The sequence below is a fragment of the Tursiops truncatus genome, chromosome 17 (genome assembly GCF_011762595.2).
Source record: "Tursiops truncatus isolate mTurTru1 chromosome 17, mTurTru1.mat.Y, whole genome shotgun sequence".
Classification (NCBI taxonomy): Eukaryota; Metazoa; Chordata; class Mammalia; order Artiodactyla; family Delphinidae; genus Tursiops; species Tursiops truncatus.
The window spans coordinates 68,221,711-68,239,290 of record NC_047050.1 but is presented as its reverse complement, the minus strand read 5'-3'; the positions used below and the strand labels follow the sequence as shown (position 1 = coordinate 68,239,290).

The following is a 17,580-nucleotide window of genomic DNA, read 5'->3' as shown; positions in this document are numbered from 1 at the left end:
CGGGACAAATCCCACCCGTTCTACCTCTGAGCGAGGAGAAAGCAGGCCAGCGGGGGTGTGGGGCCGAAAGGGGTAGGATGCCCGACCCCGGCCCAGCTCGCACGCCGTTGTCTGGTGTCCGAGACCCCGCCTGCCCCGCGCGCGGCATCGGAGAGCCAGCCCAACGCCCCTCGTAAGTGCCGGCGGGCCAAGGGTTAAGCGAGGCGGGAGCCCCCGGCGTGGGGCGGCCCCCGGGCCGGGAATGCTTAGTCAGGATTCCGATTTCCTGTCGAAGTGTTTGGATTTCCTGAAGCCCGCGCCCTCCGCCGCCGAGCGGGATCGTCCGAGCCGCGCGCCTCGCTGCGGCCTCCTCCCCTCGGCACATGGTCGCCCGCCCCTTCCTGCGCCGCGCTCGGCTCCCGCGCCTCGCCGCCGCCGCCGCCGCCGCCGCCGCCGCCGCCGCCGCCGCCGCCGCCGCCGCCGCGCACTCTGCGTTCGGGCAGCCCCCGGCCCGCGCTTCCCGCCTCGCCGGCTGCTCCGGCCGCCGCCCGCTTTCCGTTCCGAGAGCCGCGATCGGCCGGCTGAGGGGAGCCGGGGCGCGGGCGTCTGCGCTGCCGCCACCGCCGAGGAGCCGGCGCCGAGCCCGCGATGGAATAATGCCCAGCGGCCCGCCCGGTCCCGGTGAGTTGCGGGGCGCCTGGACGGGCTCGGCGGGGCCGCGCGGGGTCGCCCCGGGTCGTCGGCGCCCCCTGCCCGGCCCCCGCGCGGAGAGGCGCCGGCACGGGGCGCCGGGAGGGTCCCGGCTCTGTTCGCGGCCGGGTGCCCGGTGCGCGGGGAGGGCGCCGGCCGCGGGGTCCGCAGGGCCGGGCTCAGACGTCCAGGGGGGTCTGCGCCCCCGAGGCGCGGGGTGGGACGGGTGGCGCCGCCCCGGGGGTTTCGCGCGCCCTCCCGGAGAGGGGCCGGGGCCCCGCCGTTGCGGCGCCCTCCCGGCCGGAGGCGCGGGCGCCGGCCGTGGCATTGTCTCGGGCGCGGCGGAGGAAAGTTCCCCGCCGTTTGGGGAACGGCCGGCCAGGCCCCGCGGCCCCCGGCCCCGGCTGGGGCTCGGCGCTGCCAGGCAGGCCCCAGGCCACTTAATTTCAGCGAACGGAACTTGGGGAAAAAATTCCCACTCGGGGTTGGGGTTTGTTCACGGGAAGGTAGGGACGTGGCTTGTGTTTTTTTGCTTGTACCATTTGGGGACCTGCTGCATTTTCTGAGAGCGACATGAAGTTTCAAAGAAAAAAGAAACTCGCTGGCGTCTGGTGTTCTGCGGTTTCCTACATCCCGAGAGTTCTTCTCGGGCATTCCTAAAGCGGTTTCCTTCAATAATTTATTTTTCCACTAGAGCAGGGGGATGGAGAGCCAACTTCAGACCATCCTCAGCGTGACCTCAGCTTTACCTGCACTAATCAGAAAGAACAAGAACTTTCTTCTACTTTTTTACCCGTAGACTCGGTCAGTTTGTGTTAGCAGAATGGGTTCTGGGATGACAGCAGGGCATGGATTGCTGAGAAATGTTTGGGGATTGTAAAACATAATTCAATATTGAGGCCAGTTTTATCTATCAAACTTCAGCCCAAGGCCTTTCCGTTTTGCAGTTGGAGGAAGATGCAGGTCTTCTGGAAGCATCAAATCTTTGAGAATAGTTGTCGCAGTCCCTTCTTGTTATACAGCCGAGGCCTAGAGAGGTGAAGTGACTTACGTAAAGTCATGTGGCCAGGCTTCAGACTCCCCGTCCAGTGCTCATTTCACTAATGTCAGTTTATGGTCTGTCAGCCATGAAATGTTGGGAAATACGCCTTCCTGGCATTATAACCTTCATCGTTTCAGTGCCCTCTCTTGTTCTATCTTGTTTGTTATTGCTGCTGTTTTTTGAGATATGCAGTTATCTGAAACTGCATATTTTGAGACAGAGTTAAAAGAAAAAAATTCCCTAACCCCTACTGTTCAGCCACTAAATGGATTTGAAATATAAAATGGGTGGCTTCTTATATAGGAATGACTTTTCTCTATTCCCATTCTTCTGTAAAAAATAGAAACTCCCAGGTCCAAAAAAGGGCAGTATTTTAGCACATAATGTACCGTATGATGTTCTCTAGACATGATTTCCAGCCCTCCTGTATCTTTTGAGCTAGGCAGCCCATCTATTTTTCTCCCTACGAGAGCTCCGAATGGCTGGTTTTTCATTTTTAGTATGTGATAACGTTGGAGACGAAGGACTTTTTCTAAAGCTTGCCATTTGGTGAAGGAAATTGAAATTCTCTCCACCTCCCCACTCCTCACCAGCCACAGTGAGCCAGATTTTGCAAAATCAGTCGAAGGCTTGCAGGCCCCCAAATGAGTGTGTGCAGACAAATGGGACCCTCCCTCACCCTTCCTGAGGACCCGCCTCCCTGTGGGCCATCTCCATGCTGCACCCAGGTGGCTGAAGTCTAGAGGAAAGAAGGGAACCTGTATAACCTGGAACATTGTTGTTTCTGCATTTTCCCTCCAAGTTCTCAGTGGAATATGACTGGATCCTGTGGTCCCATTCTCATTTTCCCCTCCTGTGTTTCTTCTTCCCATTTCTTTCCCAGCCACTATATCTGCATGGGTTGGAGAACAGGTCTTTTCTATGGGATGCATGAATGATCCCCATGTAAGCAATAGTAACAGCGATCGCTAGCATTTATTGAGCACTTGCTATATGCCCTGGATATGTTACCTCCTGAGAAGTCCCAAGGAGGAGAGGGAGCTGCTTCCGGAACCTTGACCAGAAAGGACAGCACTTTTCAGATTCATCTGGAATTTGAGTCATTCTTTCATTTTTCTATTGCACGTTTGCTAAGTGGCTCCCCTGTGGAAGGTGCCAGTTGTGCAAAGGTGAATAGGACCCTGTGTTCAAGGCCTTCCATTTCCAGCCTCATCTTTCAGTGTCAGCCTCGCACTTTTTCTCTTTCAATGAGTCAGTTCAGCAAACCTGTACTGAGCACCTGCTTCATGCTAAGCATTGTGTGAAGTCCTGGTGATACAATGATGAACAAGATAGGCCCGGTCCCACCCTCATGGGGCTGGCATTCCATTGGAGGAGCTGGGCAAAAATAAAGAAGCAGGTAACTTCTAACAAATGAAAGATTGTGATTCTTGTTATCAAGGAAGCACACACAAGGGATCCACCCGATTACCAAAGTGAAGTGGGGTGGGGTGTGTGTGTGGGAGTTCTAGTTTTGCCAGGAAAAGGCCTCTCTGAGGCTGAAGAATTGAGAAGAAGCAACTGGCCAGGCAGAGAGGTTGCAGGAGAGAGTGCGTTCCAGGCAGAAGGATTAGAATGTGCGAAGTCCTCTGTGCACAGAAGAGCTTAATGTGTTCCTGGGAGTGAGGGGAGTCGGGGCGGGATGGGGAAAATGGCACAGCGTGCGGTTTTAGAGGGAGGCAGGGGCAGATCACACCGTGCTGCGGGCAGTCCCCCCATCAAGTGCAAAGGGAAACTTGGATGAGTTTAGGCTCAGGAGTGGGGTCTGATTGGCATTTTTAGGAGATTACTTTTACTGCTTTTTTTTTTTTTTTTTTTTTTTTTTGGCGGTACGCGGGCCTCTCACTGTTGTGGTCTCTCCCGTTGCGGAGCACAGGCTCCCGACGCGCAGGCTCAGCAGCCATGGCTCACGGGCCCAGCCGCTCCGCGGCATGTGGGATCTTCCCGGACCGGGGCACGAATCCGTGTCCCCTGCATCGGCAGGTGGACTCTCAACCACTGTGCCACCAGGTGCTTTTTTATAAGAGTGGATCGCAGCGGGCCGAGAGTGGAAGCAGGGAGACCAGTTAGTAGGCCACTGCAGTAATAGGAAAGATGAGGGTGGCTTAGATCAGGGTGGAACCTCCATCAGTGCCAGTAGAGGTGGAGAGAAGTGAGTGCAACCTGTTTGGTTGGATCTTGATGAAATTTGGTGATGGATTTAATGAGGTTGGGGCAGGCAGAAGGACTCAAGGATGACTCTTGGGTTCTAGTTTGAACAGCTGGGTGTCATTTGGAGAGACAGGGAAGACTTTGGGGAAACGTGTGCCTGGAGACAGGTTCCACGAGGGCCGTTCTGAGCTTGAGATGTCTGCGAGGCATCCAGGTGGAGATTTCAGGCAGACACGACTCTGGACCTCAGAGGAGACTTAGGGACGAGAGGCACCAACGTGGAAATTATCAGCCTGCAGCTGAGCTACCAAAATGCTTGCTGGGACGTGTCCTGCTGTTTCATCTCTCTGAGGGTCTGCTGTGTTCTTCCTCTTGCCTGGGACTTTGTTCCTCTCTCCTGGGCTACCTCCTGCTCATCCTGTAAAATATACCTGCGTCTTTAACTCCTTGAAGGTGCCTCTAGCTCCCTCTCCCACTCTCAGATCCCTGTGTTTACCGTCACCATAGTGTTCAATTGAAGTTACCTTTTTATAGTATCTTATATGAAAAGAAGTATGAAATTTTATATGAAATTTGTATGAAATTTTATAGTATGAAAAATTTGCTGCAGGGCCTGACATGTGGTAAGTGCTCAACAGATGTTAGCTGTCATCATCATCATCATTATTGATGGCAGTGATAGGCATATAAATAAAAATTACATTATATTAGGATCAGTCTAATGATAAATGATGTATTAGTTTCCTCTTGCTGCTGTAACAAATTCCCACAAACTTAGTGGCTTAAAACAACACAAATTTATTCTCTTTCAGTGCTGGAGGTCAGGAGTCTGAAATGAGTCTCACTGGGCTAACCTCAAGGTGTGCTCAGGACTCTGTTCCTTCTGGAGGTCTAGGGAACAATCTGTGTATTCCCTTGCTTCTTCCAGCTTCTAGAGGCCTCCTGCATCCCTTGTCTCTTGACCCCTTCCTCTATCTTCAAAGTCAGCAGTGTTGGTCCTCGTCCTTCTCGTGCTGCCATCTCTCTGGTTCTTTCCTCTCTTCTGCTTTTAAGGACCCTTTTGATTACATCAGGCCACTGTATAATCTAGAATAATCTCCCAGTTTTAAGGTCAACTGATAAGTAACCTTAATTCCATCTTCAGCCTTAACTCCTCGTTGCTGTGTAACCCATGTAGCCGAACACGTTCACAGGTCCTGGGGGTTAGGACGTTGACATCTTTGCAGGCTGGTAGGGGAAGCCTGGTTATGGGGGTCTGGGGAGAGGCCGCTAACCCAGTGGGCGAGGGGAGGCCAGGGAAATCTTCCTGGAGGTAGCGGTACCCCGGTGGGAGTCGGTCTCTACTTGTAAACTCACTGCCCTCCCAAATGTTCATTCCCTCATTGAGGTTTATTCATTCCTTCATTCAAGCTCTGCTTGATGCCCGGCTTTCTGTGAGGAGTTGGAGTTGAGGGTTCATTTCTCTGTGCATCCTTCAGGCTGCAGGCCAGGTTGCTCGCTCGGCAACCCAGGACACTCACTTTTCTCACCCCACCTCAGGAATCAGTTAAACTCGTCAACCCATGATCACCCTCTCCCAGCCCACGTACCCCGTATCCACTCCCAGGAAGGGGTGGGGTCTGAGGGGGTCGGTCCTCTCTTTAAATGTCGGCTGTGGTTGATTTGCGGGCACAGTGTGAATCCCAACACATGTGCCTTTTGTACAGCTAAGACCTTGGGTCCCGAGCCACGGCTAGTGTCCCCAGCCTCAGCCAGCTCTGTCCCCAAAGCAGGCCACTGGCCACAATTGAGTTCAGGAGAAGGCGTGTGATTTGATCAGGACAAATCCATCTGAAGCATGAGGGGAGAAAAACAACCCCAGGGCCTGGCCTCCCGTGCTTTGTGGCAGGTGGCCCCACCTTCTGAGAATAAGGGAAACGCAGCACGATGTGATGTGTAGTCGCGTCGCTGTGAGGGGGTGATCAAGACCAGCTTTGGGACGCCTCTCCGTTATTGGGAGAAGATGGGCTCCTGCCCCCAGATGCTCCCCAGAAACAGATGGCGTCCCGAGACCTTCAGCACTTTGGGGGGACCCCATCAGCTCTGCTGGCTACCCAAGCACCGGGTTGCAGAGACCGAGGTCCCTTGCTGCCTGGGCTTTCCCTGCCAGCCCCCATCCCTTGGAAATGCCACCAACTAGCTGGCCTTGTAATATTTTTGGCGTTTCCTCTTCCTCTACCTCTCTAAGTCAGGAAATGCGAAAGTGCACTGAGTTAGAAAACCAGAAAAGTGAGCAAGCAACGTCTTTCCAACGGAGGGGTCCCAGGTGGAGTCTGGGTAGACCTGGGATTGGAGAAGTGTGCCCGTCAGCACTTCCCCCAGATGCGGCAGGGGTTCCGGGGAACCAAGCCAGTCCCGGTCGTCATGGGCAGGACAGGAAGGAGAGAGGCAAGCCCGTGTGTGGTTTCTGGGCAATGGCTTGTCTGTCCCTCAACAGGGCTCACCATGAGTTTTTCCGGCAAGGCTTCTGCCTATATAGAACCCGGCCTGTGTAATGATACTGGTGCCTGTTTCATTGTAGTTTCGCATTGAAATAATTATCCTTTCGAGTAGAAACACAGAGAGAGTGCTCCAGTGAAAGACTGTGATATATGCAGCTTGTCCTCAAATGGTTCAGAAAATAATTATATGTATTTTCTGAATACATAAAAATTATATGTGAGTGAGAAAAAAAGGAAAAAGCAAATGGAGTAAAATATTAACCACAGGTGAACGTGGGTAAAGGGATGTGTGTTCCTTGTACTATTCTTACTCTTGAAATTTCCCACGAAAAAGATTTTTGCAAATGGAAGCGGGAAGAAAAAAAGAGGGCTCAACATTCCATTGTGATTGTGACCTTGGTAGATGCAGGATGGCCCAGAGGAAGCCAGAAGATTCTGGGGTCTGCTACTGACCCGCCTTCCCTCCCATCCTCACACTTTCTGTACTGAACTGAAATAATGTAGGAAAAGCGTCCCGCACAAGGAGTCCAGAAATGGGAGCATCAGTTGCTGCTATGCTGTGTGGAAACGTGTTTGCTGCTATGGTTGCCTCCCCTTCAGACTGCGCGTCTTGAGGGGGAGGGGTGGGGGGTCTGGGTTACTCCTCTCCTCCCCTTGTGCCTCTCCTCCCTTGGGCACAAGCAAAGGGCAGGCACTGACTGGGCAGGGAGGGGCTGAATGAAGTCCATTGGCTTCTGGTGCCCAACTGTGTTGCCACATTTGTTGGATTTTCTCATCGTTGAGTTTTTATTTCTAATGACTCTCCATTTAACTTCTAGAAATTCTCTTTGGTTGTCTTTCAGATCATTCTGGCTTTTAATCCTTGGGTCTTCTTCTTGCGTGAGAATTTCTCATTCTTATTTCGTATCTTTGTTTTAAATACACTGACATTCTTTGTTCAGGCGGCCCTGTTATGTTAACACTTGAGGAACCACTTCTCCCATTTTCTGCATCTTCTGATTTGCGGGACATCGTGGCTCATACCCGGGGAGCAGAAGTGGCTTTACAGAGCGGTTTTGTCCTTCCGCCGAGGCTCCAAGAGTTTCCTGAGTCCTGGGCACGTTTCTGTGGTAGCTACTGGGCTCAAGACTTTTAACCCCAGTCCAGTGCTGTCTGTTTGGACCCTTCACCCATACTTAGGGCCTCAAAGTTTGCACAGAATCCTTTTTTTCCACCATCCAGACCCTGAGGCAGAACAAGCTTTCTTGCCGTTTCTCTGCATTGGAGAGAGGAGTAGTTCAGGCCCACTTTCAAAAGAGTCTAGGACCCCTTTGGGGTCCTGGCCTTGTAGAGGGATCTCAGCTCTCCTGTCCTGTAGGCACCAACTGGAAACCAGCCGGCTTAATACATTCAGTCTTCTTTTGCAGACGAGGAAAAGAAAGAACATTTACAAAAATGTAAAAATTGCCATTTTGAGAAAAGAAAACCAGAATCCTTATCAGAACACTAGCAATAAGAAGATGTGATTCAGATCCGCAAGCACTCGCTGAGCCCCTCCTGTGTGTTCACCCTGCAGAGCCGGGGTTGGGGGACACGTATGAGCTGGGCCTTAAAATGCCTGTTCATCTTCTCAACCCCCAGTGCAGAGAAGACAGTAAGCATTTAGGAAGGAAAGAATTGTATGTACTGAAAAAGACAAATACTGATGCAGAAGACAGAATAAAATAATGGTAAAGAGCACTGAATTGAGACTCAGAAGTCCTGAGTTCTAGTCCGGAAATTGATATTGACTAGTTACGTGGCCTTTAGGAGCGGTCACTTACCCTCCTTTGGAACCGCCCTTCCTCACCTGTGTCAAGGTGGTGATAACTCTGTCCTGACCCTCCTCCCTGGCAGGTCGCAGTGAGATCATGAATGTGGAAGGGGGGAGCCACAGAGGGTGAGGGGTCTTTCTTCAAGGCGGAAGGGACCACGTATCCTTCAGTGACACCTTGTTTTGGAGACTCCCTCCACCTCGCCGCCTCACCACCGTGGGCACTGCGTTTTCCGGGGAAGAGCTGCAAGCATTTCAGGTCCTCAGAGCTTGTGTAGACTAAGGGGTTGGCGTCTGGGCAGTAGTTGGGCCCCGGGGTGGCTGAATGGCTCCTGTCTCATGTGATGTTCTTTCCCCTGGAAGTTCCACCCAGACCCCGCAAATGAGGGCTGAGCTGCAGCTGGGAACCCCTTCGGGATGGAGTTTGTGCGTCGCGTTGCCTTGGTGATCTTTGACCTGCTGTTCTCTGAGGCTGCTCCTCTGGACGGTGGAACTCGTGATCTCTCTGGGGTTTGTCCTTTGGCCAGATCACTCTTTCGTGCCTGAGTTGATGTGGTGGGTGTAGGTGGGAGCATTTGTCATGAAGCAACAGGAAAACCACTGGACTTGGAATCAATAACGATAGCTAATATTTATTGTATGTTCATACACGTTGAGCACTATTTTAAGCAGCTTTCCTACATGAGTTCATTAATCCTCATACTAACCCTATGAAACACGCACTCTTTTTCTCCCATTTTATGGAGGAGGAAACTGAGACACACACAGACTAACTAACTTTCCCAAGGTCATATACCTCATAGGTGGCGAGATTTTAAGCAAGGAGTCTGTGTTCAGTGCCCACACTCTCGACTGTGATGCACTATTGCCTCTGAAGACTTGAATTTGAATTCCATGCCCTAATTCCTCATGTGGTCTTGGGGGAGTCTGGCCCTCACCTTTCTCTTAGCTTTTCTGAGCTGCTGCTTCTGTAAATGTTGAAAAAGCTTGCAGGCTTTTAAAAAAGGTGTTAAATAAAGCAATATATACAGAAAGTGGCCAAGTGCCAGGCACATAATCAGGTCTAAATAAAAGCGAGTAGGTTCCAAACGGGAGGAAAAAACAAATAACAAATTCAGTTTGAAGAGTCTCCCCTGCACAAACTTTTCCTGTATAGCCTGCTCTGTGCCAGGCACCTAGGATACAAAGGTGAAAACTCAAGGTCCGTGGGCTAGAATATCTTATAGTTGATTAGAAGAGAAAGATGTGAAACTGTTCATAATTTTGAACTGATGTCCGTCCTCACCACAGGAAAGTTATGCAGGAATAGCCATGAGTGTGCGGGGAAGGAAGAGTGATCCCAGTGGGGTGGTCAGAGGAAGGTTTGGGGAAGAGGTGCTCTATGAACTTACAGTCCAGGATGGGTAGGATCTCAGTACATGGAGAGAGTGGGTATCCAAGGCTGAGAGTAGCTGGCTCACAGTCTTTGTGATAGGAATGTGGTAGTTATTTTTTTTGGAGGCCTAAGGAGAACATTTGTTCAAGAAGGAAGGTAAAAACTCTCAGTTACTATACCATGGCATTCGGGGGTCTCTCACTGGAATGCAGGCATCCCTGCTATTTCCTATCCCTCCACTGTCACGGAACTCCTGATCCAGAAAAGCAAACTGTGGTGTTTATAGACCTTCCAGTAATAGCCTTTCGCCAGTTTCCTCTCCTAGGACAGTTACTTCCTCAGAACTAAAATAGAACCGCTGAAGGGTGGAGATGTGGGATATTTGCAGATTAGACTCTGTTTAACGGTGTACTTCGGAGGCGAGCGGGTGAGAAGTTGTAGAAGACACTGTTGGTTGCTTATCCAACACCCTTTCCCCTTCTGCTTTGCTGACAGAACATTGATCTTTAGAAGCCCACCTTCCAGGGCCTTTAAGGGAGGTCAGTCCCAGCCCCAGGGGTGAACCACAGTGGTCTTTTCCCCCTTGGAAGTCATTGGTTTAGGCATGGGCATGTGACACAGCTCTGGTTATAAAATATGCAGGGGAATTTGCTGGGAGGATGGGGAAATATTTTTCTCCATCTTAAAAGGAGACATTTTGAAAGAAACAGCCTCTCTTCTGCTATGGGACATAGTAGGGTTGACATGTGATACCCGGCACTGTGGCAACCATCTTGGGGTCATGAGGGGCCTTGCTTAGGGAGAACATGTTGAGTGTGTCTGAGCAGAAAGATGGAAGGAACAAGACACTGAATACCCTACCCTGAGACGACTTTGAGTTGACTCTTCTGTTATTGTAGCCCATACCCACCAAAATAATACTAATACTCAAGGGAATGCCCACCTCACATAACATCTAGATGATTCTGGGGCTACTATATGCTCCCCTAATCACCCTATGCTGAGCCCACCATCCTGTTTGAAACCACCACTAACTTGTACATGTTTATGCCTTTGCAGTCTTGCTATTTTTTCTACCCGGATTGCCCTTTCCCTATCTTCTCCACCAGCCAAAAATCCAACTTACTCTTTTTTTTTTTTTTTGTGGTACGCGGGCCTCTCACTGTTGTGGCCTCTCCCGTTGCGGAGCACAGGCTCCGGACGCGCAGGCTCAGCGGCCATGGCTCACGGGCCCAGCCGCTCCGCGGCATGTGGCATCTTCCCGGACCGGGGCACGAACCCGTGTCCCCTGCATCGGCAGGCGGACTCTCAACCACTGCGCCACCAGGGAAGCCCAACTTACTCTTTTTTTTAAAAAATTTTATTGAGGTATAGTTGATTTACAATGTTGTGTTAATTTCTGCTGTACGGCAAAGTGATTCACTTATACATATTCTTTTTCATATTCTTTTCCATTATGGTTTATCACTGGATACTGAATAGAGTTGCCTGTGCTATACATTAGGATCTTGTTGTTTATCCATCCCATGTATAACAGTTTGCAACTGCTAACCCCAAACTCCGAGTCCTTCTCTCTGCGCACCTCCCCCCCCCACCCCTTGGCAACCATCTCCACGCCCCCCCCACCCCTGGCAACCACAAGTCTGATCTCTACGTCTGTGAGTCTTTCTCTTTTGTAGATAGGTTCATTTGTGTCGTATTTTAGATTCCACATAAAAGTGATGTTGGGCTTCCCTGGTGGCGCAGTGGTTAAGAATCCGCCTGCCGATGCAGGGGACACGGGTTTGAGCCCTGGTCCGGGAAGATCCCACATGCCGTGGAGCAACTAAGCCCATGCGCCACAACTGCTGAGCCTGCGCTCTAGAGCCCATGAGCCACAACTACTGAGCCCATGCATCGCATCTACTGAAGCACGCGTGCTCTAGAGCCTGTGCTCGCAACAAGAGAAGCCCGTGCACCACAATGAAGGGCAGCCCCCGCTCGCCGCAGCTAGAGAAAGCCTGCACGCAGCAACGAAGACCCAACACAGCCAAAAATAATAAATAAATTTTTAAAAAGTGACGTCATGTGTTATTTGTCTTTCTGACTTACTTTGCTTAGTATGATAATCTCTAGGTCCATCCATGTTGTGCATGGATGGTATTGTTTCATTCTTTTTTATGGCTGAGTAATAGTCCGTTATATAAATGTACCACATCTTCTTTATCTGTTCATCTGTCCATGGACATTTAGGGTGTTTTCGTGCCTTGCCTGTTGTAAATAGTGCTGCTAGGAACATAGAGATGCGTGTATCTTTTCAAATTATAGTTTTGTGTGGATATATGCCCAGGCATGGGATTGCTGGACCATACAACTTACTCTTTAAAGAATGGCCCAAATGCACTTTCTCTGTGAAGCCCTTCCTGATCCTTCTCGTTGTAATCCATTATTTTAGTCTTTGAGCACCCATAACACCTGTTGCCCCTCCCGTGCTCCCTCCCCACCCACACCCTCATTCTTTATTATGTGCCAGCTGTGTGCCAGCTGTGGTGTTGTACACTGGCATTGTCCTTCCTGAATGCGGGCAGATGTGTGCAGCAGATTGTGAGCCAGTGTGGTTTGTGCGGTCCCAGGGGAACATAAGGTATCACCAGGTGCTTGTGAAGGGGCACCTGACCCCACTCTGCAGGGAGGGTCGGAGGAGACTTGCTACAGGGAGGAATCCTTGAGCTGAATCTTAAGTAATGAATAGGAATTAGCCAGAAAAAGAGTGGAGGGAAGAGAAGGAAGTTCCAGGTGCAGGGAACCACCTCAGCAAGGAGGTAGATGGTGCAAATAGCACGGTTTGCGCTGGGAACCGAGTGACTCATCATCAGTGAACCTGATATTTCAGGTGGGATGCACTGAGGCCCGAGGGGAAGGCAGGAGCCACGTCCTGAAGTTTGGACTTGATCTTGAGGCTGTTGAGCCATTGAAGGCTTAAGGCCGGGGAGTGATGTGACCCTTGCCCTTTAGGAAGGTGATTCTGGGTGCCCTGGACTGAATGGACTAGATGGGTGAGGGCCAAGACTGGAGGCAGGGAGGCCATTCAGGATGCTCTTGTAGGAGTCTGGCAGTGCGTGCCCAGAAGCTGGAGAGGGAGAATGTATAGGCAGTAGCACTGGCCGCCTGGGGACTGAGCCGGGGAGGGGCAGTGGGGGGAGGGAGGGCCGTTGAGGACATGGAGCTTTCTGGCTTGTTTCCAAGGCTGAGTCATGTTTGTGTCCCTCAAGACCGCAGCCTCCTTGGGCTCCTGGTCCTGCTGTTGTCTGCATCCCTAAATGCTTGGTGCCAGGCTTCAGTGGAGGACGGATGAGGAAGGAGCATGTCTGTCCCTCTCTTCTCTCTTCTGTTCCCCTCCCGCAATTTCAGCTCTTCGGGTTTTGTTTTGGTGGAACGGGCAGTGCAGCCGTGATGTGGTTTTCCTGGTGTCCTGGCTTCCTAGGTCTGAGCCTTGAGAAGAGGGGAGACTTTCTTATTGCCTGTGGCTCACTGCCTTTCTTTGTTACGCCTCCCCCAAACCAAACCGCTTCTGCGGAAGCCTGTCCCAGCATCTCCAGTCCAGCCCCGTCTGTGTGTCCTCAAAGTTCCTGCCTCAGGCCAGGCTTCCGCAGGATCTCCCCCTGAGTCATCCAGCCCTTTCCCAACCCACTGCCCTGTCCTTAGTCCATCCTCCAAGCTGCTGCCAGGGGAGTTTCCTTGACTTCACTTTGGGGACACGCTTCTGCTAAGCAGGCTCTGGTCCCCTGCTCTGCTGCCTGGGCAGTCAGATGAGGAAGGAAGCAGCCTGGACTTTTCAGCTGCTCCGACCTAGGGGTCAGCCCAGCTCTCGCTTACTTGCTGTGTGCCCGGGAACAAGTCGTGTACTTTGCTGAACCTACGTTCAGCACACACCCCTACACACACACACCCCTACACACACCCCCACCACAACCCCTATACACACACACCCACCACAACCCCTATACACACACACCCCTACACACCCACACCCTTATATACATACCTACCACAGTTCCTACACACACACACCCCTATGCACCCACACACCTAAACACACACCTACGCAACCCCTACACACATATGGACCCCTACACATGTACCTATACACATACACACATCCTCCTACACACCCTCACCCCTACACACTCAACTACACAACCCCATACACACACACGCACAGACACACACAGACTTTCTTTCTCCCCTGCATTCTTATTTCTCTCAGTGAGTCCTTAGTGCCCGCCCCACGGTAGACCATATGCTTAATTTGTGTTTGATGAATGAATTATTCCTTCATTCTCTTTTATCTTAGAGTTTGACTATCTCTTTTTTGATAAATTTGAGAAACTCTTTCATGTTGTCCTTTAAGGGCTGGAAGGAGCGGAGCCCTGGCGCTCAGGAGGAGCTCACATGGAGGAGGAAAGGAAGTCAGGACTGGAGCACAGGCTTCTGATTCCGCTCTTCCCATTGGCCACCCTGTGCCTCCTGGGTGATCAGGAGCCACCTGCTGGGGCAGGTTGTAGGGGCTCCAGGAGGTACCATCCTGAGAAAGGGTGGGGCCCCATGCACAGCTGTTACATACAACAGCAGATTCGAGGGTTGCATAAGCAGGGCTGCGTGAGCCAATCAGTGCAGGACACGTGTTTTTCTGAAAGAATCTTAATGGACATAGCATGTGTCTGTGTGGGGTGTTCCCATCCGGGAACAAGTTGAGAGTTGGTTGGGGTAAGCTGAGTTCAGTGATGATTTTTTTTTTTTTTTTTGAGCTCAGTTATCTCTTTATTAGGAAAGCACCAACACCACATTCTTGGAAATTACTGGAATTTTATTTGCCTCAGGCTTATGACTTGCAACCAAAGACATTGTACAAAGAAAGCAAAGATTAAGTACATTTTAGGGAGAAGGAGATGATACACATTGGTAACATAGGTGATAATGTTGCTTAATTTTTTTGCTCTTGATTAAAAAAAAAGTTTTGTTGAAATCGCTATTGAATATTGCAGTCTATGTAGTGTAACGGACTGATGATATTTTAAACTTCTTGTTTGAAAGAAGTAACTGCTGAACACTTGCAGGTGGGAATCCTGTTGGAGCTGAAACTAAGTCTGTGGAGGGTAATGCATCGTCAGAAACAAAGCTTCTGTGGTATAGACGATTGGCTGAGAGTTCGGATCCTGGATTTAGGCTGAATCCTAGCACAGCCCCTTAGTGGCTGAGCTTAGAACTTGCTGATCTTGGATCAAGTTCAGGGCCTCTCTGAGCCTCAGTTTTGCTACTTGTCAAATGCAGTGAATAAGACTTCCGTCTTACAGGCTTGTGGTGAGAACTCTATGTAGCAGTACATGGAGAGCAGTGAGAATGGTGCCTGGCACGTGGTAACTGGAAGTGGAAATGTGAGCTCTCCTGATGATGATGATTATTAGGGGTTAAATTATGTCCTCCAATAAAGCTGTGTTGAAGTCCTAACCCTGAGTACTTCAGAATGTGGCCTGATATAAAAATAAGGTGTCTACAGAGTTAGTCAAGTTAAAATGAGGTCATTAGGGTGGGCCCTAATCCGATATGACTGGAGTCCTTATAAAAAGGGGAAATTTATAGACAGAGACCGACACACAGAGAGAGAAGGTAATGTGAAGACACACTGGGAAAAGGCAGCCATGTGACTGGACAGTGTGTCTATAAGCCAAGGATTGCTGGCAACTACCATGGTCTAGGAAGAGGCAAGGGAGGATTCTCCCTAGAGGCATCAGAGAGAGCATGGCCCTGCCCACACCTTCATTTCAGAACTGTGAGAGAATAAATTTCTGTTGTTTTAAGCCACCTAGTTGTTGGTGCTTGTTATGGCAGCCCTAGCAAATGATGATGGTGATGGTGATGGTGATGGTGATGATGATGATGATGATGGTGATGATGATGGTGATGATGGTGTTGATGATGGTGATGATGATGGTGATGATGGTGTTGATGATGGTGATGATGATGATGGTGATGGTGATGGTGATGGTGATGATGATGATGGTGTTGATGATGATGGTGATGATGATGGTGATGATGGTGTTGATGATGGTGATGATGATGATGTGATGATGACGGTGATGATGGTGATGGTGGTGTTGATGATGGTGATGATGATGATGTTGATGATGATGATGGTGATGGTGATGATGGTGTTGATGATGGTGATGATGATGTTGATGATAATGATGGTGATGATGATGGTGATGATGGTGTTGATGATGATGGTGATGATGATGTGTTGATGATGATGATGGTGATGATGGTGATGATGGTGTTGATGATGGTGATGATGATGGTGATGATGATGGTGATGATGGTGATGATGATGGTGATGATGATGATGGTGGTGATGATGGTGATGATGGTGATGATGGTGATGATGATGGTGTTGATGATGATGATGGTGATGATGATGATGGTGATGATGGTGATGATGGTGATGATGATGATGATGATGGTGATGATGGTGTTGATGATGATGGTGATGATGATGGTGATGATGATGGTGATGATGGTGATGATGGTGGTGATGATGGTGATGATGATGGTGATGATGGTGATGATGATGGTGATGATGATGGTGATGATGGTGATGATGACGATGGTAACGATGGTGATGGGAGTGATAAAGCATCTGGCCTGAATACTGACCAAAAAGATGGTCCCACGTGTCTGACTACAGATAGGCTTGTGGCATTAATTCAGCAAACAGTGGCATGGTTGTACCTTCCAATTCTGTATTCTAGTGGTGCCTCCAAATGGCACTTGTTGAGAACTTCCTTGGTGTTACACTAGGAGCAGGGGATTAGAGGGTGGTGCTCCTAGGCTAGAGGCTGAGACGGACGCTGAAGGAGTAGCTCCTCAGAGATCGAGGTGACGTTCCATCTGCTGCATTAATGTGTTCAGAAGGGGTCCCTAGAGGGGCCCTTTGGGGCCGAGGGCAGAGACTTGCCCAGCACAGGACTGTAGCCACGGCCAGTGCATACCAGGGGTTGGAGAAGCGTTGTTCGATGTGGTGGTTGTCTAGGGCTGGGGAAGCAGATGCAACTTGGGTGTGGAGGAGTGAGAGGGACAGGATTGGGAAGGAGGTTGGCCTTAATCCTGCAGCAGGAAGGTGAGATCCGTGGCTCTGTGCTTTGCGAAGCATCGGGGCTCAGCTATTCCTCCCTCCTCTCTGACCTGTGTCCTGGCCTCCCTGTGCAGTGCATTGAAAGGAAGTTCAGACCGGAAAGAAGAAACACCAAGTTTAAAGGATGGAAAAGGTAACAGCCTGAGTCCTTCCGTGTTGTACAGACAGGGTGTTGCGGTAGAAAGAACGTAAACTTGAGCATGGGATGGTTCTGGGGCAGACTTCTGGGGGGGAACTCCTGCTCTGTCCTTTGCTTGAGACGCTTGGGCAACTTACATTCTCTAAGCCTTAGTTTCCCCACCTTTCCACTTGATCCACTGCAGGGTGGAGGTTACAGTGAGATCATGGAGGACAAGGGTGTGGCACCTGAGAGGCCCTGAATAAATGCCGGTTCTTCCCCACTTAACCTTGTTTACACATGGGACTCTGAAAAAGGGCTTCATGCTACTTGTAAAACCCAGTAGTCAGAGGCAGAAAGAGAGAGTTGGCATCTGGAAAGGCCTGCACTTCATGGAGCAAATACATCATCACTAACAAGAGGGGCTGGGTCCCCCGGAGGAAGGGGTGAGACGGATGCCGGGGCTTCTGGAAGGCCTTGATAACTCTCATTGGCTGCAGTAACCCTGACATCCTCATTGCTCTCCAGTTACTTAAAATATCGCAGAAAAGCAGGTAAAACCTTCTTAGCCCTGGGTGGCTTAAAAATAGCCCCTGGGCACAGAACGGCCAAGCCGTTTTCCCCATGATCCCTTCAGATGACCTGCTGCCCCTTCGCCACCCACTCCTGCCCAGAGATGACTCCCGTACATCCTCACCCAGCCACTCTGGCTACGAACCTGGATATTTATTCTCACATATTTATTT

The 17,580-nt window shown here is 50.5% G+C and overlaps 1 protein-coding gene across 7 annotated transcripts in view; it reads left to right on the top strand.

Annotated features, from left to right (window-relative positions):
* Positions 1–226: 226 nt before the first annotated feature.
* The window catches only part of ASAP1 (ArfGAP with SH3 domain, ankyrin repeat and PH domain 1), a 349,999-nt gene continuing 332,645 nt past the window's right edge, over positions 227–17,580 (top strand). For 6 of the 7 annotated variants that reach the window (XR_012327408.1, XM_073794762.1, XM_073794764.1 and 3 more), the window contains exon 1: positions 227–660. Coding sequence is in view for 5 of the 7 variants with exons in the window: in XM_073794762.1 (XP_073650863.1) it covers positions 242–660 (419 nt within the window). In the remaining 2 variants the exon portion in view is untranslated. The remainder of the gene's footprint in view (positions 661–17,580) is intronic. The other variant, XM_033842614.2, reaches the window with a different exon arrangement.